The following is a 24,598-nucleotide window of genomic DNA, read 5'->3' as shown; positions in this document are numbered from 1 at the left end:
TTTTCAGCCATGTTGTCCATACACAAAACTTTTAGTATGCTTACACTGTTTACTCAATGTCCCTTAAACATGCTTTATATTTTTGTGACTTCATACCTTTTTCCTTCTCTGAGAATGCTTATTCCCTGTTGTCCTTTTTTTTTTCCCCCCAAATTTTATGTATCCTTAAAGGAAGGTCCAGTTTATGTTCCTTCCTTTCCCTGAAGCTTCTCCAGCCCATAGTGAGCTCTGAATCCTCTAACTTGTGGCATTTTTAAAAATCTGTTTCACTTATGGAAATTAATTATATAGAGACTTGTGAATTTACATGTCTTTCTAATGACCTTTTTTTCCCCTAATGCACAGTGCCTAACATTGTGCCTGCAAAAAAGCTTTGAGTAAATGTTGAAGCTGTGTTAAAGAAATGATCTGTAGGTAGGTAGTCATTTCCTGTAAATATATGAGTTTAGAATATTCCTTGTGAAAATTAGCCTTTTCTCTATAGCCTATTCCCTCAACTCTGTCTGAGCAAAGCTGAGTCAAGTCTGCTCTTTCTGAAGCCATTCACAGTATCAAGCCTAACTTACCTGGAATCTAGGAGATCTGAACCTACATACTCTTAGGTATTATTGAAGAAACTTAATGGTTTAGAGCTTAGGCCTCCAAATCAGAGAGCTCAGCTTTGCATTTCTACTCTGCTACTTTCTAATTGCAGCACTCTGCATACTCTGTTTCTTCTCCTGTAGAAAGCAGATGGCAGGGCACCTGGGGGGCTCAGTCATTTGAGTGTAGGACTCTTGATTTCTGCTCCAGTCATGATCTCAGGGTCCTGGGATCAAGCCCTGGGTTGGGCTCTGTGCTCAGCAGGGAGTCTGCTTGAGGATTCCCAATCACACAACCCCCCTGCCCCCCTGTGCTGCCCCCGTGCCTACATGTTTGTGTTCATGCTCTCTCTCTCAAATAATCTTAAAAAAAGCAGATGCCAGTGACTCCTCTCCTCTTGCAGGGGTTGTTATGAGGTTAAATAAAGTTATCCATAGAAAGTGTCTGGCACAGAATAAGTATTCTAGACATGTTAAAATACAATTATTGATAATGGTTTTTAATAATCCTTCTCTTTGCCTGACAGTTCTTATGGTGAAATCATCCCATGCTGTAGAAATTTTAGCTTAAGTAAATTGTTTGTTATAAAATTTCAGCATTTAAATCTCTTCCTAGTTTTCAGTCTTTTGGAAGTCTAGTTCATTGTGGAATCTTCTGACAAAGAGGAGAGAACAGCAGACTGCAAGCTGAGAGACTGGATTTCTACTCCTGGCTTACTCTCAGATTCGTTTATTTAAACCTTTAACATACAATGGTCTAATTGTATCGTTGTTATCTGTGTACATGACTTAATTCCAGTGGTTTATAAGCTTATTTAAGGCAAGGACCAAATCTTATGGGATTTAATATTTCCCACTAAGGGTTAGTAAATACTGAATGAATACATAACTCTATTCTTATCTGTAAAAATGAGGGGATTGGACTGTCTCTGTGATTCCTTCTTGCTCTCAAATATTTTCAACATGGGAGTCAGTGAAGTGAACCCCAGCACTGGAGGAGAATTGAGCATCAGAAATTTATAAGTCTTACCTTTGACAGATCTCTAAGGTCCATAATTAATTTAAGCAGATAGTATATTAAAATGTTTTTACATGGTCTCAGGTTTAAAGATAATTACTTTTAAGGGAAATATATTATCTTTATTTTATTGAATTTCTATAATATACATTTCTTTGTTATATATTATGACATAGATTTATTTAGGCATGGTTCAGTAAGTCACCTTTACTGAAAGAATTGAAATAAAAAGCTAATTGTTTGGTAATACTTTACTCCCTATCCTTTCATTAGGAATTGGGTGCTTTCATTACTTTTTACTTATTAAATGCTCATATTATAAAAAGTATTACATGTCTTTGAGGGTAGAATGCCAAAATGCAAAGAAGAGTATGTAATGAAAATTTTAATTCTACTCATCTGAGTCAGTTACTATTAATAACTTATTCTGTGTGTTTACAAAAATAATAAGCATACACAACACACCTACATGGACTTTTGTATCACATCCTTTAAAATTATCCTTTAATACCTTATACCTTCCTGTCAGTAACCTGGTACATAGTAGTTGATCAGTAAATGTTTAATTGAATTAACCAGTACTCTTTACCAATCAGCAGCTGTTCAGTTACATTTAGATTTTAAAGTACTATATAATTTCCATAAAAAATACTTTTTCAGGGCGCCTGGGTGGCTCATTGGGTTAAAGCCTCTGCCTTCAGCTCAGGTCATGATTTCAGGGTCTTGGGATCAAGCCCCATACTGGGCTCTTTCCTCAGCAGGGGGCCTGCTTCCCCCACCACTCTCTGTGCCTGCTTCTCTGCCTACTTGTGATCTCTCTCTCTCTCTCTCTGCGTCAAATGAATAAACAAAATCTTTTAAAAAAATACTTTTTCAAGGATCTGAAACTAATTTTTTGAACTATTGTAAAAGTACATCCTGCATCAGTGCTAAAATATTTAATATAAATATAAGTGAGACTTTTGTATGTGATTTATAAAATTAATATGCATGCTTTAAAGTCACACTGTGTATAATGATTTAGTTCTCGGACCTAAGTTAAAACCTACATACAGGTTTTACCAGTTTGCCTGCTATGATGAAACTTCCGGGCCATTCAGTTTCTTAAGTTATAAAATGAATTATTAAGAAGTTACACAATCCCAGAATTTGAAGAAATGCTTTGTGGTATACTTTATATTAGAATATGGTACCTTCTTTCTAAATAAAAGGAGTAGTTTTCAAGCTCTCTCTTTTAGAGTACTTAGAAAGGCACTTAACCTGTAAAGAATTGTGGCTGGATCTACAGAAGTATATTTCTCTTAGGACTATAGGATTAATTACCTGTTACTAGTCTGAAAATCTAAAGTACATTGTATTTACAAAATCTATTATAGTTTAGTTCAGTCAGAATTGAATTTACTGTCTTTATTAGTAGTTTTTTTCTTTTTTTGACATGGTAGAATAAATTTTAATGAATTAGGAGGTTTTTACTTTTGTGACATCATAGTTATTATTTAGAAAGGTGTCATATGTTCTTATTTGGAAAATATGAAGCTGTTGGCTTGGACCAAAATATTTTTCAATGGCCATAGTAATACCAAGTTGAAAATTAAACTAGGTGTTTGTTTTCCCCAAGGACTCTCCTATTGTTAGATAACTTTGAAACTTTCAGAGAAATAATAACAGTATAATGGAGGAATAATGTATGGTGGTTAAACAGCCCTAATCTAGACCTATATGTATAATTAAACATGAATAGGAGGAGAAAGAAAAAAACTGGAAAACTAACAGTAGATGAATACTTAACATAATAAAAAATATTTATCTGAAATCAACAATCAACATCATCCTTAATATTCATGAAATCAGAAGTAAGACAGTGAGGACTGATGTCACAATATCAGAATATTGGTTGATAAAAGTTGATCCTGTTGGTTGTACATGTTTTAATATACACGTTGGAGACATCAGAATGAGGAGCTAAGACATGCGACTAAGAATAGAGGATGCAGTTCTTGCAATTGAGTTTCTGGTTAGGGCAGTAATGGCCAGATAAACTAATATATCAGGAAAATCTAGATGTTAGCTATAAGGTCAAAGAATATGAATTAAAAATTCACACACACACTTATTTTTCAAAGAGTGTTCAAGTTCACCAGCAATCAGAGATGCATAAGTAAGCAAGATACAGTTTGACAGTGTGTTAAAATTGGTGAGATTAAAAATAATACTAAGTATTGGCATTATAAACTGCTGGAACTTAGACTGTTATAAACTGGAACTTAGATTGTTATATGTACTTACTTTGGGAAGCCATTTAAGCAATATGTATCGATAACCTTAATGATCTGGCAAATTCTCACCACATAAGCCTCAATTTCAAACAGTAGAGGGAAAACATTTAAACATTTTTTTGTGTGTCATTTAAGACGAAAATAGTAGCTATTTCCAGTATTACAGCTTTAATTATGAAAATCTAGGAGTCAGTGGATCCTATCAATGTTTAACTTAACAGGTTTTATTTTTTCTCACATTTTGAAAATTTCAAACTTAAAGAAAAGTTGAGAGAATTTTAATACCATATACCCACCACTAGATTACACAGTTCACCTTCTACTCTACTTGCTTTGGCTCATATCTAGATATTTGTCCAACCCTCTATTCATCTAAAAATCCATCCTATCTTTATGCATTTCAAACTAAGCTGCAGATACCTTTTAAAATCTTTAGTATGCATGTCATTACTAAGAGCTCAATATTTAGAATCTTTTTTTTTTTTCAGGTAAAATTTAAAGACAATAAGATATGTAAGCTTTAAGTGTCCCATTTGATGAATTTCGACAAAAGAATGCACCTGTGATAACCCAAACTCCTATTAATACATATCTCTCCCAAAAGTTCCATCATGCTCTTTCCCTGTTAGCCCTGCACTCCAGGAACCAGTATTGTGATTTTTTTCCTGCTATAAATTACTATTGTGTGGTCTAAAACACCACTTAAGTGAACTTATACAGTGTGTACTCTTGTGTAAGGCTTCTTTAATTCAGCATTGAGATTCATTCATGTTGTATATATCATAGTGTTGGTTTTTTTAATTGCTGAGTAATGTTCCTGAGTTCAGCCCTTTTTTTTTTTTTTTAATTTATTTTTTTATTTATTTTTTTTAATTTCCAGCATAACAGTATTCATTATTTTTGCACCACACCCCGTGCTCCAGAGACCTGGCAGGCCAGAAAGAGCTGGCATGATATTTTCAGAGCACTAAACGAGAAAAACATGCAGCCAAGAATACTATATCCAGCTAGGCTATCAGCCCATTTTTAATGTGAACTTTCTTTTTTAAGTAATCTCTCCGCCCAATGTGGGGTCAAACTCAAGAACCCGAGATCAAAAGTTTGCATACTCCACCAACTGAGCCAGCCCCTTTAATATGAACTTTGATACTTTGGTGGTTCCTATTTTTTGATATTTCTTGGCTTGTGCTTAAAAGAGATTATGCTGGGGCGCCTGGGTGGCTCAGTGGGTTAAAGCCTCTGCTTTCGGCTCAGGTCATGATCCCAGGGTCCTGGGATCGAGCCCCGCATCGGGCTCTCTGCTCGGCGGGGAGCCTGCTTCCTCCTCTCTCTCTGCCTGCCTCTCTGCCTACTTGTGATCTCTCTCTGTCGAATAAATAAATAAAATCTTTTTTTTTAAAAAAAAAGAGATTATGCTATAATGAGGCATACTGTATTAACTTGTTTTTTGCCATTTTTGCTTATGCTGTCTTAAAACGTAATAGCAAATTATTATTTATCAGATACAATTAAATCGTAAGAAAATTAAATTCTTCCCTGAATAGAAACACAATGTTCTTTTTTTTAATTTTAATTTTTTTTTAATTGAGAGAGAGAACACAAGCAGGAGGAGAGGGAGAAGCAGGCTCCCTGCAATTTCAGGGAGCAGGGCTCGATTTCAGGACCCTGGGATCATGAATTGAGCCAAACAAAGGCAAATGCTCAACCCACTGAGCAACCCAGATGCCCCAAAACTCAAGTGTTCTAAGAAAAGCATTATATATAGAATTTCACTTAGTTTACCTTAACAGGAATTTAAAGATAAGGTAGATTGACATGGTTTTATTTGAAGTCAGTCATTTCAGTTATTCACATGTACTAATTGTTTTAAAGATGGTGGGGGGCACCTAGCTGGCTCAGTTGGAAGAGCATGCGACTCTTAATCTCAGGGTCATGAGTTTGAGTCCCATGTTAGGTATAGAGATGACTTAAATAAATAAATAAACTTACCGAAAAAAAAAAAAAAAAAAAAAAGGAAGACAGGGAGCCCTACATGAGGTCCAAATCTGTGTTTCTGTAATTTGCATTCATTTGTCTTGATTCTGCTTTCTGAACAGAGATCATCTATTTCCTTAGATCAATATATAGTTAAGTACTTTATAAAGTAATATTTTAATTAAAAAAACCCTTGACCTAGCCTCTAATTTGTCAATTTTTTTTGCATTAGCTAGTTAGGTCATCCATAATAAGTATCCACTTTGATTTCTTTGCCCAAGTGAGAATATTAACATTGAGCTTTCTGTTTAGGGATCCTTAAAAATCTGGTGTAAGCTAAGGATTCTCCCCATCACCACAGTGCACTTAAAACACAGAACCTGTGAAACTCTATTCACCTTTTGTATCATTACAAATTCAGTAAATGAAGTCTTCAGGAATAATTTTGTTTTCTCTCTTTTACTAAACCCACATCCACTGTATTAACTGGACATGTAGTTCTACATTAAAAGCATGACCTGAATCTGACTTCCACTCACACTTTGACTGCCGCTATTCTAGTTTAAATCTTACTGTCTCTTACCCACGTGACCATAATAGCCTCTTTTTATAATTTAAGTTTTTACTTACATTCCAGTTAACATACAGTGTAATATTAGTTTCAGGTGTACAGTAGAGTGATTCATCACTTCCAGACAACTCCTGGTGCTCCTCAGGACCAGTACCCTCTTTAATCCCCATCCCCTGTTTAACGCCCTCTCCCACCTCGCATCTAGTAACCGTCAGTTTGTTCTCTAGAGCTGAAAGTCTGTACTTGGCTTTGTCTCTCCCTCACTTTTTTTTTTTTCTGCTTTTGCTCATTTGTTTTGTTTTTTAAATTCCACATCTGAGTGAAATCATAGGGTATTTGTCTTTCTCAGACTGATGTATTTCACTTAGCATAATACTGTCTAACTTAATTGGTTTCTCCACAGATCACTTTCCTTATAGCATATATAAGCATGTATAAGCCAAAATGATTTTGATGAAAAATTGGTTAAGTGATTAAAAATTGTGTGCTTTGTTGTTTCCCTTTGTACTTGAAATAGAATTCAAACTGTTCACAGTGGTTTTCCGATTATTTACACTAGCCTTTGTTGTTACTGCCCAGGGTCTGCCTGAAACTCTCACCCATTCTCCTCTCTTTAGAAAAGGGCTTTGTCTGAGTACACAGTACTGTACCCCAACCTACCTACTACTCAGGCCTTGTCCTTTTTTTTTTTTAAGATTTTATTTATTTATTTGAGAGAGAGACAGAGAAAGCACAAGCAGGGGGAAGGACAGAGGGAGAATCAGACTCCACGCAGAGCAGGAAGCCTGACGGGGGCTCTCAATCCCAGAGATCATGACCTGAGCTAAAGACAGATGCTTAAGTGACTGAGCCACCCAGGCACCCCTGGCTTTGACTCGTTTTATTTTCTTTATACCATTTTGATCATCTGAATTAATTAATTTTCTTTTTTTAACTTACGTACTGTTCTCTTCCCCACTGTAGAATGTTTTCTAAGAATAGGGACCTTACCGGTCTTGCTGACACTGAATGCCCTGCACTTGAGAGGGTGGCTGACAAATTGTAATGGGATATGAAGTATTTTTCAAGTATTAAGTGCAGTTCAGTAAGTCTTGCCCTAAGTTGAATTCTTGAGTTTCTATTTCTTTTGTTTCCTATATAGTAAAACAGCAATATTTTTTATAATAATGACACCAACACTTGCAAAATTCTACAATGTCTTCTGAGTAAGAATGCTAGGCAGTTGTGTACTATCTCAGAAAGAGTAGAAAGCTTAGTCAGTTTTTACTGAGGAACCACCTTCCTTGGAAAGCTGAGTGTTCAACTGTAACCAGTTCTGCATGTTTAAATTACTATAGTTGAGATGTTTTTCTATGGACTAGTTTTCCCTTCTCTACTGTTTTGCTTTTCTGCAGGGTATCTTTTGGCATACAGTTTCTTTTATCAGTTTTTTCACTGCTGTGTACCCCAAATCTACAACAGTACCTGGTACAGATTAGGTGCTCCATAAATGTTTAGTAAATGATGAAGTGATAAAAACCCTTTAAAAACATGAACACCACCCTTGGCTTGGGGATCATATAAAAACAGGACTCAGGCCACATTGGACTCGGGCTTTAGCTGGCCAACTCCTGTTCTAATGCATTATTTCCCTTAACAAATGAAAAATTTTAATTACAAAAAATAGGGAAAGCAGTTTAACATTTTTCACAATGTGTTCTGAGTAACATTATTTCCTTGTGATAATAAATAGATATTACTCAAAAAAGGAATGTGGTGGACAAATGATTTTGGGAAAAGTTACCTTATTTTGCTTTAACTCAGGACTTCTATGGATCTTTGTTATATTGATGGGCACTATAGAACCTGAGCTATCACACACCCACACAACTGTGTTTTTTTTCTTTCTTCTCTTAAAGTTCTTCTTAGGAACATCTTAAGGCATAAGGACCTCTGTGAAAATTATTTAGGGAACTGCTTAAGTTTATCTTGCCTTCATTTTGGAAGGATATTTTTGTTGAATACAGAATTTGAATTACATTTTTTCTCATTGCACTGCAAAGCTGTTGCACCTTTTTTAAAGTATTAATTTTACTTAGAATTTAAGTATCTTAAAATTCACCCATTTAGAGTATATCGTTCAACTGTTTTTAATATATTTATCAAATTGTGCAACTGTCACCTAATCTAATTTTAGATCATCTCCATTGACCCAAAAAGAAATTTCTCATCCATTATCACACATTCTATTCGCCCTCACCCTCCAGCCGTAGGAAATTATTTAATCTACTGTTGCCATAGATTTGCCTGTTTTGTACATTTCTTACATATAATATGTGGCTCTTTTGTGACTGACTTCTTTAACTTAGCATATATTCAAGCTTCATCATGTTTTAACATGTATCAGTATTTCAGTCCTTTATATTGGGAAATAATATTCAATTGTATGGACGTATATACTACGTTTTATTTCTCCGTTCATCCATTAACAGGCATTTTGTTGTTTCTTCTCTTTTGCCATTGTGTATAATGCTGCTATAAATGATCATGTACAAGATTTTTTGTGAACATATGTTTTCATTTGTTTTGGATGGAAGAGGAATTGCTTGGGTCATATGATAACTCAAATGTTTAGCCTTCTACAGAATTTCCCATTGTTTTCCAAAGTAGCTGTACCATTTTACATTCCCACCAGCAATATACAAAGGTTCCAATTTCTGTGCATCTTGGCCAACACTTGAAAGTAGATGTAATTCATAAAAGTAGGTATAATACCCCAAATTCACCATTTTAAAGTATACAGTTAAGTAGTTTTAGTGTATATTTACAAAATTGTGCAATCATTATCATTCTGTATTCCAGAACATTTTCATCACCCTGAAAGAAATCCTGTACCCATTAGTAGTCACTTGCTCACTCTTCTGTGTCAACAGCACCTGGCAAACCATTAATCTATTTTGTGTTTTATGGGTTTGCCTATTCTAGAATTTTTATATGAGTGAAATCATACAATATATGACCTTATGGGTCTGACTTCTTTCACTTAGGATGTTTTCAGGATTTCTATATGTGGTTGCATGTGTGACTAATACTCCATTCTGTGGTTATACCACATTTTATTTTTTCATTCATTAGTTGATGGACTTTTGATTCCTTTGTGTTTTGTTGCCATTGTGAATAATGTTGTGAATGAACATCCATGAACAAGTTTTTGTATGAATATAGGTTTCCAGTCTCTTGGGTATATACCAAGGGAGGGTAAATACTATATTGGAATTCTATGTTTAACTTGTGAGAAACTGCCAAACTTTTCTTAAGGACTTGGGCCATTTTACATTCCAACCAGGAAAATATATAGGTTCTGCATTTTCCACATCCTCTGAAACACTTGTTATATCTGTCTTTTTGATTATAGCCATCTAGTGGGTTTAAAGTGGTAACTCATTGTGGTTTGGTTTTCGTTTCCCCTATGACTAATGATGTTGAGTATCCATCATTGTACTCATTAGCCATTTATGTATCATCTTGGGAAAAATGGCTGTTTAAATCTTCTGCCCATTTTGAAGTTGTGCTCTTTTTTTATTAAGTTAGAAGAGTACTTTATATTTGTAAATTTAAGTCCTTTATCAGGTGCTTAATTTGCAACTATTTCCTCACATTTTATGGGTTGTTTTCACTTTCTAAATGGTGTTTTGTTTTTTTTCTAAATTCCAGTATAGTTAACATGAAGTGTTCTGTTAGTGTCAGGTGTACAATATAGTGATTCATTACTTCCATATATTACTCACTGCTCAACAAGATAAGTATACACTTAATCCCTTTCATCTACTTCATTTATCCCACCACCTACCTCCCCTCTGGTAACTGTCTGGTGTCTGTAATGAAAGAGTTTTTTGGTTTGTCTCTCTTTTTTTTTTCCTTTGTTCATTTGTTTCACATATGAGTGAAATCATATGGTATTTGTCTTTCTCTGACTGACTTATTTCATTTAACATTATAGTCTCTAGATCTATCCATGTTGTTGCAAATGGCAAAATTTCATTCTTTATTGTTGAATAATATTCCGTCATATGTACGTATATATATATATATATATTTATATGATTACATATGATATACATATATCTATATGACATATATAGATATACATCACTTCTTCTTTATCCATTAAAGCAGAAATGTTTTTCATTTTGATGAAATCCAGTTTATCAGTTCATTTGTTTATCACTTGTATTAGTTTCCTATGGCTGCTAAAAAAAAAAAAAGAAAACAAATGTGGTATTTTAGAACAACACAGACTTACTAGTTTTATTATTTATTATCTCACAGTTCTGTAGTTCAGAAATCCAAAATGGGTTTTGTGATAGCCTAAATGGGCTGAAGCTAAAGTGTTAGCAGGCCTGTGTTTTTTCAGGAGGTTCTAGGGGAAGCCTTTAAAATAGCTTCTAGGGGTGCTTGGGTGGTTCAGTGGGTTAAAGCCTCCACCTTCAGCTCAGGTCATGATCCCAGGGTCCTGGGATCTAGCCCTGCATCAGGGGCTCTCTGCCTGCCTCTCTGCCTACTTGTGATCTCTGTCAAATAAATAAATAAAATCTTTAAAATAGCTTCTAGAGGCTGCCTATATTCCTTTGCTTATGGCCCTTTTCCTTTTAAAGACCTTTGCTAGGGCGCCTGGGTGGCTCAGTGGGTTAAGCCGCTGCCTTCGGCTCGGGTCATGATCTCAGGGTCCTGGGATCGAGTCCCGCATCGGGCTCTCTCCTCAGCGGGGAGCCTGCTTCCCTCTCTCTCTCTGCCTGCCTCTCCGACTATTTGTGATTTCTCTCTGTCAAATAAATAAATAAAATCTTTAAAAAAAAAAAAAAAAATAAAGACCTTTGCTATTACCTTGGCCCAACCTGAATAATCCAAGATAATTTCTTTATTTTAAGATCAGCTGATTAGGGCGCCTGGGTGGCTCAGTGGCTTAAGCCGCTGCCTTCGGCTCAGGTCATGATCTCAGGGTCCTGGGATCGAGTGCGAGTCCTGCATCAGGCTCTCTGCTCAGCAGGGAGCCTGCTTCCCTTCCTCTCTCTCTGCCTGCCTCTCTGCCTACTTGTGATCTCTGTCTGTCAAATAAATAAATAAAATCTTTAAAAAAAAAAAAAAGATCAGCTGATTAGCAATCTTAATTCCATCTATGTAAGATAACATAGTCACAGTTAATAAGGGATTAGAATTAGAATTAGAATTTTTCTGCCTATCACATTGCTTATGCTTTTGTATTATATCTGAGAAATCATTGCCGAAGACAAGGCCACAAAGATTTCCCTCCACATTTCCTACTGAAAGTTTTATAGTGTTTACTATTATAGTTAGGTCTGTGATCCTTTTTTTTTTTTTTGCTTATGGTATACAGTAATGATCCACTTGCCTTCTTTGGCATGTGGATATCTGCTTATCTCAATACCATTTGCCAAAAAATCCTGTTTAAGTCTAAAATCAGGAAGTATGAGTCTTCTATCCTTATTCTTTTTTCAAGATTACTTTGGCTTTGGGAAAGCCAAAAGAGCCTTTCTCAGTCAGAAGAGCATGTGGCTCTTGGTTGTGGGGTCATGAGTTCAAGCCCACATTGGATATAGAGATTACTTAAATAAATAAACTTTAAAAAATTGACTTTTCTATGTCCATGTTTTAGGATCAGTTTCTCAGTATTCGCAAAGAAGTGGGAAAACTTGTCTGCTAATTCCAACATCTAGATTATCTATGAGCTGGTCCCTATTGATTGTGTTTAGTCTTGACACTGAGTCACATTTTATTGGTTCTTGTGTATCAAGTAGTTTGGATTGTATGGTCGACAAATATGTGTTATGCTGTGGAGATGGGATTCTGTTCTATTTTTTCAAACAGTGTTGTGTTTTTTCATAAATTTTTTCTTTAATTCAGTCTGCAGACTCATACAATAGCTCAAATTTCATTTCAGGTTGATTTTGTTTGTTTATTTGTTTGGGTTTTTTTCATCTTTAGCTGGACTGGTTTCAGTCTACCCTGTGTGTGCATTGTTCAGGAGTTAGCCAGAGATTTAGGCAGAGAAACTTGAGTTGTTTTAAAGTAGCTTAGTTAATTTGAGCATTTCTATCTTACTTTATTGTTTTAGTAGAATTTAGAATCATAGTTTTATAAGCTGAAAATAATCATAGGTAAATGATTTCCAGTGTTTTATCTTGACAATTAAAAGTAAGTTTTTATTTTTCTCATTATTACAGATCGAGCTGGAAGCATCAGTACTCTTGATTCTTTAGACTTTGCAAGATACTCAGATGACGGTAACAGGGAGACAGATGAGAGAGTGGCAGGTGAGTAACATTGTAAAGACAGATTTGGATTCTTTGACTTTCAAGAAATAATAAAGTGACTTGAGGAATTTCTTCCTTCTACGATTTGGTATGTGAATATAATTATGTAGTTATTACACAAAATTATGTTACTAATTTATTGGCTACAGGGAACATCTGAACCCTCAACTTCTTATAGTTGTGCTGTGAGTTTCTGGTTATGCATACCTAAAATTTGCTGAGTTCTGCTTGTGACCAACAGTTTACAACCATGTAGTTCTCTAACTGGTGTAAAGCAGGTTTAAATTAGCTAGAGTTCAGTACAAAGTTAGTTGGACCTTGTCTTCCTCGCTCCTTTGATCTTCCAAACTAGGGCTGATATTTAGGTGTTGTATATCAACACAACTCTACTGATTGTAAAAATGGGTTGAAATATTTCTATGTTGGCTGGTGAATAAAGCTTTGTCTTGAGATGTCTGGGTGCTCCCTAGCCATTACAGCATCTCTCTAAAAATTTCCCTTAACTTTCCTGTAAGCCAAAAATAAAGGGTTAATACTTGGTATAACAGGGGCCTCCAGGACCTCGTTTATTCCAATAAGAAGACCGACATTCTTTCTAAATGCTTGGTTACTCATACCAGTCTCCTTCTCTCCTCGCCTTTCTACCTTCCCACCTGCGCTGCCTACATCTAATGAAGCCACATAGATTTACACCCTGGAAATTATCAGGGTAGCAGCCCTGGCTCCTTTAGTGTCAAATGTTTGGTACCTGTCAGGTGCTTCAAAGCTGTGGCTGTCTGTCATTAATGACATTCTTGAGTGCTTTGCAGGAATTGTAGTTTTCATAGGATATTGGCTCTTAGATGGGGAAAACAGACAGACATCAGTTAGGTAGTTTGATCTCCACCAGAATGGTGGCACTCCTGGAGGAGGAGGGATGCCACATGGGACAGATGGGACCCATGGGGGCAGTATGATTATCAGGAAGTACCCATAATGTGGATTATTTTTTTGACCATGAATTTTTCTTCCATTTACTGGAACAAGTTTGTTACAGTCTACCAAACGTTTTCCTGTCGTGGTCATTATGAATAAAAGTGAGTCCTAATTTTTGTGTAGCACTTGCTCTATTCTAATCACCGTTCTAAATGTGTATTAACTCATTGACTTACAGAGTTGTCATCATCCTCTCCACCCCAGGAGACTGAAACACTCAGAAGGATTATTTAAGGCTTTAGTGGCAAGGCTAAAATTCAGATTCAAATTCAGATAGCCCAGCAACAGAGTCCGCAACTGATTATGCCATATAGTATGTCATAGCAGAAAGGATGAGGTTTACCCTGGTTAAAAATGACATTTCAATATATGACTTTCACTCATTACCCAAGAATAGAAATATTAGAATAATTTTAAATCTCAGTTGGGTGCTTGCTTTGACAGCACATATAATAAAACTCAGATGGTATTTTATTAGTTAGGAAAAAAATAATGTAACTGTTTCAGCAGAAGAGAGGATTCAATAGTGTAAATAGTAGTGGTGTCAGTTGAATGGGAAATCATTGGAAGAGTTTAATGTGGCTCCCAATATTAAATCATGATTTAGTCAGAAGCATTATTTATTGATTTATATCAAAACAGTAAATCACATCAGTTTTATCTAAAAATTAACAAATCAAATGGAAATCATTTGTATGACTTTAGGACTAAATTATCCTACTTATTTTATCCTTTGTTAAGTCACATTATGTTATATAATTATGTCGTATATGTTAGATATAAGATATTTTATGTTATATGTTATATATTAAATACATGGTAGTTTCTTAGACTAACCAAATATATCTGGTTTTGTATATTTGTATTACTGTTCAAATGGTTATATAATTAGCAAGTAAGTTCTACCCAAAAATAGATCACATAATTATTTTTTCCTTTAATTTCTATTTGAAAACCTAAATTTTAAGATTTAGTCAGATTTAAGAGGTTCATTATTCTTGTTATTTAGGTGTTTTAGTGTTTCTAATTAGGGGAAACATTATTGATGTAAAAGCAAAATGTTATAACCAAGCATAACTAAGAATGAAATGTTATAAATACACGGTGGTTTTAACCTTGTATTTGTAATCTAAAGCTTATACTCTGTCTCTAGGTTTGGGGAGCTGAAGTAATTTTTGATCATTATACAGTGCTATATATAAATAAACTTTTTGTCTTAATTGGAAAAGGGAAGGAAAACATATGTTACTCTAAGAGAATTACTTTCAGACTTGTAGCATTCTTTATGATAAGTTGTAATTGAATCAAATGTGTGATATGTGAGTGAAACTTTCTAAAAAGATTTGTGGCTCTTCACTAACCATTGGTAGTAACTTAAAAGCTTATCTAAAGAACAGTAATCCAGAAAAGATCCTGTCATCTGTGATTGGATCACATGTAAACCTCACTAGGAAAGAACAGAAATTTCTTTTTTTTAATTATTATTATTTTTATTACCATATAATGTATTATTTGCCCAAGGGGTACAGGTCTGTAAATCGTCAGGCTTACACACTTCATAGTACTCACCATATCACATTCCCTCCCCAATGTCCATAACCCAACCACCCTCTAGAAATTTCTTTATTAAATCTTTCTTTAGGGACGCCTGGGTGGCTCAGTTGGTTAAGCAGCTGCCTTCGGCTCAGGTCATGCCAGCATCCTGGGATCAAGTCCCACATCGGCTCCTTGCTCGGCAGGGAGCCTGCTTCTCCCTCTGCTTCTGCCTCTGCCTGCTATTCTGTCTGCCTGTGCTCACTCACTCTCTCTCTCTCTCTGACAAATAAATAAAATCTTTAAAAAATTAAAAAAAAAAATTCTTTCTTTACCTGTCTTGGGCAGAGGGAGATTATAGATAACACAGGTATTGATTGAGTGCATTGTCCCACCATGTAAATGTAGGGTCTGGTCCAACCTTTTACTCAGGGGCTGCTGTTTAGGATACTATATGTTTTTTTTTCAGCATCATTCTTACCATCTTTTTCCTAAATTAAAAATCAGGTTCTTTTATCAAGTCTACATAAGTTTTCCTTCAAAGAGGAAGACATCTCTGAGTGAACTAATGTTTGTTGAGCATCTGCTCTGTGTCAGGCACTGTGGTGGGGTGGTTTGTATACAAAAATTTATTTTTTATCCTTATTAACAGTTCTGAAGAATAGGTCATGATATCCTTATTTTATAGATCAGGACACTGAGGCTCACCACGATTGAACATTTATTTGGTAGCCTCCAAATGAGAAGGGATTAGGATATGGACACATAAGTTCTCATTCCAGAGTCCACAATATACCTTTTAGTACCAGGCCATGGTTTCCACCCGTCCGTACATTCCTGTGGGTGGATAGCCAAATTATGTCTTTCCCATACAAGACTATTTCAGCATAGCCATTTTCTTTTAAAAGAAGTAAATTTTTAAAAAGTTTTTCAGTTTAAGTATTTTCTGTTTCTGAATTTAGAAGTGTATATTTTCACATAAAAATTATTTAAAAAGTGGTAGGCACCAGACCAAACTGAGCTTAACCTAACTGAGCTTTCTGTATGTTATTAAAGAAATCTAGTGTTAGTGTATACAGCGCACCTCTTAAATTTTTAAGTTTTCTTAAAGATAGCAAGGGACATGCACATTCTAAATATTGGGATTGCCATTTGAAAATTTTATTTTAGATATTCCGAGCATCTGCTATGTGTTAGGTACTAGATATAGAAACATGAAATAAAGTTTCCACTCTCAAGGAATTTGTCCTGAAAAATGTCCGTATCTGTAATATAAATAAATGTTCAGTACTTTAGAAACGGTGGTAAGGGCCTTGTTAAGTTTGGGACCACCTGTAACCCTGTCCCCGTTTCACATGATCTGTCTTTTAACCTCAGAGTCTCTGAATATCCCTTTGCTCAACGAATATTTGTTGAGTGCTTATAGAATACTCAAAGTATTAAGCTGTTCTGTTAATAATAATGAACAAAATAGACATTTGAAACCTCTGTAACCCTTACATAATCTAGTAGACATTCTAAAATGTCTACTAGGTTTATACCCGGGAATAACCTGGCCTATCTGCTGATTTAGAAGCAGCATCAATAGTCCTCTCATCTGTCTGCTATTGGCCTGCAATATACATATACAGATTTACCAGATGAAAGAAACCTATTTGTTTCCTGATGTATTTCTCCCCTAGTACAGATATTTATACTTCCTATTAGTAGTACTTTTGGTTTTTCTTATTTTGAGCCTTACTTAAGTCTTCATGATTTTAAATGAGGTAGATGCTCAAGCAAGACTTTAAAGGTAACAAGCTTTTAATATGACTGAAAGGTGTTACAGTTTATGTGATAAGTCGTAAAGGTCTGAACTAGGAAAATTGCAGAGACAGTTGAGATGGATGGTTTTTTAGGAGGGGGTTACTCAAAGGTTGGAATTAATATGGCTTGGATATTTGATTAATGTGGACTGAGTAAGCACAAGGGATAAGTGAAGAGTAATTCCAGGTTTCCTGTTTGGGTATCTGCATTGATAGTGGTGCCATTAATGGAGAGAGGCTGCAAGCAGAAGAAGGAGAACAGATATGAGAGGAAGATGATGAAATTCATATAGATCAGATTCAAAACTTATGAGACATTCAGATGGGCATGTCCTAGATATAATTAGGTAGGTCTGTATCTTCAGGAAAAGGTTGAACGATTTTTGAATCTTCAGCCTACTTGTCAAAGTTAAAACCATCCCGTTGGGATATTTAGGGTAAGAAAAGGGCAAAGATGGTACTCAGAAAAACACCAGCTTTGAGATGAGTGATAGAGGAATCTGTAAGATTTGGGGAAGAGGATTTTTCTCTGGACGAAGATGAATATAGAAAACTAAATATCTGTAAACTACAAAGATTGCTTCTTGCTTTCATTCATTTATTTTTCACTATCTACTAAGAGGCCTAACAGTACTATTCCTTTCTGAAGGGGAGGTAATGGTACTCTCTTTGGATTGTTGTATCATTTTTAGGAATAGATTTCTATTCTAACTCGAGATCTTAAAATAATTTTCCTATGTCTTAGAACCATTCCTGGGATTATAAAATAAATATTTAAAAATGGGGAAGTGGTATTTTATTATGAAGTCAAATCACTTTATAGTAAAAAAAAAGAAGGAAAAAAGAAATCCGGGAAATTCTGACTGGAAAGAAGGTGATTTCATGTCTACTATGGGAAAGACCTTGACTCAGCCTTGTTGATTTGAACTCTTCAACAGTGAACAGGAATGGAAATGAGAAAGTACTTGACTCTTGTCATGTCCGAGTCACGGAAAAATTTTTCCAAAATAATGTTTTGAGTTTCGTGCCAAGATGATCAAAGACTAGCAAATATTTCAAGATAATACAGAGATATATTGATTGGGGCACAGGGGATTGCTATTTTTGTTTTTCTGCTTTGAAATTTAACACTTTACCTTTCATGTAAAGTCATGAGAACATGATCTTTAAACACTCAGGTACCTCTAACAGACTACTAGTATTCCACCCCCTGTTGGAAGATGGTAATTTAAACTAATCTAGAGATGCTTATACTGAAATTCATTAATTATTTTGGTAAGACTATAATATGTAATATTAGGATATACCTACATCTTTGCAGTTATTAGTTTAATTCCAATAAAATTGCTGTCAATAGGGTTAGACTAGTAGTAGAGGATTGAGATAGTGGAGTGAGCAGGTAGGTAGTTGGTTCCTGCAGTTTTTTGTTGTTGTTTTTTGTTTTTTGTTTTACAAACATACACATCCTTAAACATTTTTATGAAGAATTAAAATATTTGAAAAATACTTGGAGATTGTTTGGTACAATGCATCTCTTTATAGGATAGTTAATTTTGAGCTTTAATACAATATTTTTTAATAAAGAAGAGACAAATTCTTATATATGTGAATATAGCTGTTCAGACCTTTCTTGTGAAATTTTCTCATGTAATTGTAATGACTGAAGTACTTGATCATACTGTGCCTTTATAGAGATATGCTTATAGCTTCAAAGATATGCCTTTGTCTTTTACAGTCTATATTGTATATTAAGAAACATGCAGCAGAGTGAATTCATTTTGATAAGCACTATCTTTTCAAAGTGTTAGTAATTTTTAGTGACATTTGGCAATGTATTTGTAGATGTGCATAAAAATATAAATTCTTGCCGTCTGACATGGGTTTTCTGGCTTTCTGTGCCTTGATCATTCAGTGTTTTGCTCTTAGTCACCTAAACTTTTCACCAATTGAATTTGAGTTTTTCACAGTTTGTGTTTTAACCCTTTTTTTTTTCAATTTATTTTTTTCATATTTCTATCATTCTGGTGCAGGCATTTCTGATCTGCAATTGTTCTGTAATATGTCTTAGTAAATTTTAAGTGATACTGAAAGCATAATACATATACCGATTTTACCTAAGGTACTGTTAAATATTTTTAGATCAAAATCAATTACTTAGAACTTTGAAATTAAAAAAAGAAAGTAAACCTATTTTGTACTTACACACTGAATATGTACAGTCTGACTTTAAAGACAAACTCTGTTTCCAGAAGTGTTTTAGGGAAAATGTTTAACTTTGTTGCACAGAAATGTTTGCAGATCAGCATTGCTAACTACCAAAAAAGAAATAGTAACATACATGTCTTCTGACTTTTAGTTGTGCCTTCATGTTGCTGCAGTGAGATTCTGTGCATCAAAATAATTGGCCTTCATGTACTAGATGTGATTCAATTACATCTTAAGTTTTTAATGAAAATATGCAAACTGAGTGAATCCTAATTTTTCCATATATTTTTATAGCTTTGTTGCCTCTAATAGCATCTCATTTGCCATCTTCTTTTTTCTGTTTATTAGTCAATCAGGGAAAAAAATTGCCATCTTTAAACTTTTTAATTTGCTAGTTTTTATGCAGAGCTATTTAAATACCATCATTTTGTTTAATATCCAGTTGTGACAAAGATTACTTTATTTTCCCAGAGCTTTACTTCATGGAAATGGCATTTTTCCCCACAGCTAAGCTTGCTTTTTCTTCAGGGCAATATTTATTATATATTTTAAAGAAAGTTGCCAGTTAAGACACATTTAGTTAAATCTTGCTGGCAATGAAACATTTTAAAGAGCTTTTAAAAATGTTTTCTCAATATTCATGTTTATCTTACCAGTAACAAGAGAAGGCTTTGAGTTTCACTAGTTAGTGTCTCTTAACACTAAGAGATACCTATTTGGAGAGTTACCAAAAACTTTGAAATCCTATTTAATTTTACATAGCATCCTTAGGTACTATACTTTTAGAATTGTACACATATACTTTAGGATGGTCTTAAATAGAAATGAAAAAAACAAACTTTCAACCCTTTAGCTTTAAATAAAACTTAAAACCATAGGAACATTTTTAAAGATATGTATTTAACATATCTATGCTTGTTTGTAGATAGCATAACTTTGTAGAAAAACTTAAAGCCATCCCAACATTTATTAAATATTTAATCCATGTTCCTTCAAACATCTTAATGAAGGGATATAGTCACTAATGTTTCTGTATATTGATATATAACATTATTCTAGATAATGCATTTAAAGATGCCTTTTTCTTTTTTAATACTAAGGACTTCTTTAGGTATATTTGCTTGGACTTGGTCTAAATTTTGTCTTTTCCCTTAAAATTATTTCACCTGAAAATATTCCATTGCATTTTCTTACCTACACTGAGTGAAGTACAAGCACCCAGATTACCAGTATTTTTCTTTACCTAAATGAGAGTATGCCATAGATTTTATTTTTAAATAGAGCTATTCCCTGTCAGACAGCTAGAACATTTGATAAGCAGTCCCCTGAATTCAAAAACTATGGAAAACATTCACCAGTTTGCTTGCAAACCAACTCTGCTGCATGCGTTCACAAATTTCATAAAGATTGCATGCTTTCTGTTTTCAATACAAATTGTATTTTTTTTTCATACCCATCCTTGCTTTTTATTTTTTAATTTTGTTTCCCTTTTCTTGGTTGGATGCCTGTGTGTGTTTATTCCAAATCCCTGTCCAGTCCTGGAGTTTGAACTACGGAAAGCCAAGGAGACCATTCAGGCCCTCCGAGCCAACCTGACAAAGGCTGCAGGTGGTGTACATAAAACTTTTTTGAGACTTTTTCTACTTTGACAATGTAGAAGTAGCTGAGATATTTTCAGATGTAAAATAGTAAAGTGTTATTTATATTTTCTTCCACCAGAACACGAAGTTCCTTTACAGGAACGAAAAAATTACAAATCCAGTCCTGAAATTCAGGTGGGTGAATGACAGACCTAAAAGTATCTTCCACATAAAATGGTAGCACAAGTATTGAAGAAAGGAAACTTATAATATTGTATCTTCTTTTTGCCTGTAGGAACCGATCAAACCTCTTGAAAAGAGAGCTCTAAACTTCTTAGTCAATGAATTTTTATTGAAGAATAACTACAAGCTTACATCAATAACCTTTTCAGATGAAAATGATGATCAGGTACAATTGTGTTTTTTTGTTTTGTTTTTTTTACAGTGATTTGTTTCCTTATTAACTTATAGTGTATTTATTTTCTCTTTCATCTAGTTTCTTTAATTTTTTAAGTCATACATACGGTAAAATTCTATAACGCTAGGTACCAGACATTTCTTTGCCCACATAGTCTGGTATTCTTTTGGCCATGCTCCCATTGCCATACTCAACTATGTCACTGTCTTACTTCTGCTACATCTGTATCTGTGCCTTCTGAATCTCCCCATTTTCATGTCAGTCATCTCTCCTACCTCTGAATTTATAAGCACTCTCAACTTTGTTTTTAGCTTATCCTCTACCTGCCTCTCCAGTGTTATCTTTTGCTTATTCATTATAATCTTGCCAAACAGAAGGGTTCGCATCCCCCTCAACATCTCTGTTTTTGTGCTTTTGTTCATTCTTACCCTTGTCTCTGAAATAGTTAGTTCCCTTATCCTTTCATAGCCATGTGCCTTGTAAATACCTAAGCCTTTTCCAAGAGAGTACACAGGTCATCACCTTTCCAAAACCTTTCCTTCTACCTCAGTACAGAAACTGACTCCTTTCTCTGAATTCTTCACAGCACTTTAATTATAATATCTGTAATACTAAAAAGTGTACCTATTTATGTCCTCACTCTTGAATTGTGAAAGCCCCTGAGTGGAGACAGTATATATTCTTCTTTCTAAGCACATGGTAGATAGCTAATAAATGTTTGATGAATATAGATGGATAAATGGACATTTGAATAATATGTGTAGTAGTCATTTAATAGCTGTTTTTAAAAGCTTAAATTTGTTTAGTTCTTATTGTAGGCCATGCACTGTGTTAAGATCTTAATAGACATTTTATTTTATCCTTACAAAAACCCTAAGAGGTGAGTATTATATCCATTTTACAGATGGCCTGTTTGAGTTTCAAATTAATTTATAACAATGATAAACAGAGCAAATATGAATTTCACCTTAGGTCCAATTTCTCCAAAGCCCCTGCTTTTAATAGCTGCCTTATATTTGCCTCAGATTTAAGCCTCAATAATGGCTATTTTCCTTATTAAAATAAAGCTTCAAAGGAATAAAAAGGTCACATTTAGAACCTTCAAATGAGTATGCCATAGTTTCTCAAAGTGGACTTCCCAAATAAATTATAAATAAATAAGTTGCAAGATATCAAATTAATACTAAATTTTGATGTATTAGAGAAAGAGAGAATGGTAGGACAATATATTGGCATAAATTAATTTCCGTAGATTAATCTGGAATTTTATAAAGCTCTTCAAAAATTCTTTGCTAATAGAGTGCTTGAGGTGCTATGCCTTTTTGAACTTTAGTAATAAAATTGTATTAGACTGAATTCAAGAGAATGTTTTATATACAACAGATTGAAGAACAGCTATTTGGATTCTGAAAATTGTCAGAAGCATTTTTAATAATGTAAATTAGATTCAAACAGCTATCGCAAGAAGGCAAGCAGATTAAATTGCTTGCTTACCTACCAGAGATTACACTAAATATATATAGGTTAGAATAATAAAGAAAGGAGGAACAAAATTAATGCTGTCAAGTATTTTACTTTTAAATAATGGGTACAACTTACAAACTAAGATTTTTCTTAATATAGACATGTTCGTATGACTTCATGCAAATATTTAAATATATTTTACAAGCTTGAAAATTAACACAATCTTGAAAGTTAAGAGTTTACATTTTTGAGAGATTTAATAACAAGATTAAATGTGCAACATTTTGACATCCAAAACAGTTAAACCTGTTTACCTAGAATATCAGGAAACTTACAAGAATAATATTAGACAGTGGAAGATGTAAGTTTAACAATGATGTTTTCACACTTGGAACGTACACTTTGACATTACAACAAAACTATGATTGTGTTGGGTTCTCAAGATATTTGCTATGAGGAATAAAATGAATCTCAAAAATGCAAGGTAAAATTTCTTCAAGTTTTATTTAATATTATTATTATTATTATTATTATTTATCTTTTAGGATTTTGAACTCTGGGATGATGTAGGATTAAACATTCCAAAACCTCCAGACTTATTGCAACTCTACCGAGATTTTGGAAATCATCAAGTCACTGGTAAAGATCTTGTGGATGTGGCCAGTGGTGTAGAAGAAGATGAATTAGAGGCTCTTACACCAGTTTTAGGCAGCCTTCCTACAGGCCTTGAAACTCCTCAGACTGTAGAGGTGAGCAGCATTAACTAGTCAAGTCCACAAAAAGTATTTAAATTGTGTAAAAGCATGCTATGAGATCTTAAGTTTCTGTTTTTCTCCCATTTTGATTTTAGAACTCCTTGCTAGTACAGAAATTAGAAGATAAAATTAGTTTATTAAATAGTGAGAAATGGTCTTTGATGGAGCAAATCAGAAGACTTGAAAGGTTAGTACTTAATCATCGTTTCTTAAAAAGAACCTCTTAAAGTTTTTTAAAAAATTGACAGATTATATAAATATATAAGATAATATTTCAGTTGTAAGACATAATTTTTCATATTCTGATACTTCTAAATAAAGTCTTATATTTGTTTTAAATATTTAATATGCTCTTTTTCCCCAAAAAATGTTATTAAGTTATTATAATAATCATGTAATTGGTTCCCCATGGTTGGGTCAGCATTAATAAAATAACTTCTTCACACTAATGTTGTAAATATTTCCCACTGATTATTTCATTTAATTCTTATTATAATCCTGTGGATTAGATAGAATTATTCCCATTTTGCAAATACAGAAAGGAAAGTTAAATGCCAATTCAAAACAGAGTTTATAAGGCCATTTTTATGCTTCATTGATAAAGAGTTTGTAGTTATACTTTTAGGTATATGAAGCATTCCTTTATAAAGTACAGAAAAGCTTAATCAGTTGCTGAACAATTTTCTGTCAATATGTTATACTTCTTAATGCATGAAACCTAGTATGAGATTTATGCTATTTCCAAAGTCTTAAGAACATAGTTGTTCTCTGATAATTTCTCTTTCTTTCTACAGTGAAATGGATTTCCTCAAAAATGAACACTTTGCTATCCCAGTAGTTTGTGACTCTGTTCAGCCTTCTTTGGATCATAAAGACTCTGAAGACAGTGGACAGAATCCAGTTATAAGTAGCTCAGACAAGCAAAAAGACAAAGATATCCATCTTTCAAAGTCAGGTGAAGTTGATTCCGCTATTCCTAAGGAGAATTTCCCAAATTCTGTCCCCAGGAGAGAAAAAGAAGAAATGCCATCTTCATCTCCATCAAGTAAAAACACAGTCCATTTTGATAAACCTAATAGGTTAGTATGCAACATATGTTTGGAAATGTATCTTTCAGTTATTTTAATACCTT

At 34.1% G+C, this 24,598-nt stretch overlaps 1 protein-coding gene across 9 annotated transcripts in view; it reads left to right on the top strand.

The window, feature by feature from the left end:
• Nucleotides 1-24,598, top strand: part of RELCH (RAB11 binding and LisH domain, coiled-coil and HEAT repeat containing) — a 109,075-nt gene that overhangs the window by 9,464 nt on the left and 75,013 nt on the right. For 8 of the 9 annotated variants that reach the window (XR_004278360.1, XM_032311606.1, XM_032311605.1 and 5 more), the window contains exons 2-8: nt 12,642-12,731; nt 20,786-20,857; nt 20,969-21,024; nt 21,125-21,238; nt 23,257-23,460; nt 23,562-23,653; nt 24,261-24,545. Coding sequence is in view for 8 of the 9 variants with exons in the window: in XM_032311606.1 (XP_032167497.1) it covers nt 12,642-12,731; nt 20,786-20,857; nt 20,969-21,024; nt 21,125-21,238; nt 23,257-23,460; nt 23,562-23,653; nt 24,261-24,545 (913 nt within the window). In the remaining variant the exon portion in view is untranslated. The remainder of the gene's footprint in view (nt 1-12,641; nt 12,732-20,785; nt 20,858-20,968; nt 21,025-21,124; nt 21,239-23,256; nt 23,461-23,561; nt 23,654-24,260; nt 24,546-24,598) is intronic. The other variant, XM_032311607.1, reaches the window with a different exon arrangement.

The sequence above is a fragment of the Mustela erminea genome, chromosome 13 (genome assembly GCF_009829155.1).
Source record: "Mustela erminea isolate mMusErm1 chromosome 13, mMusErm1.Pri, whole genome shotgun sequence".
NCBI lineage: Eukaryota > Metazoa > Chordata > Mammalia > Carnivora > Mustelidae > Mustela > Mustela erminea.
Note: the sequence above shows the minus strand (reverse complement) of the source record. Positions and strands in the feature narration are given on the sequence as shown.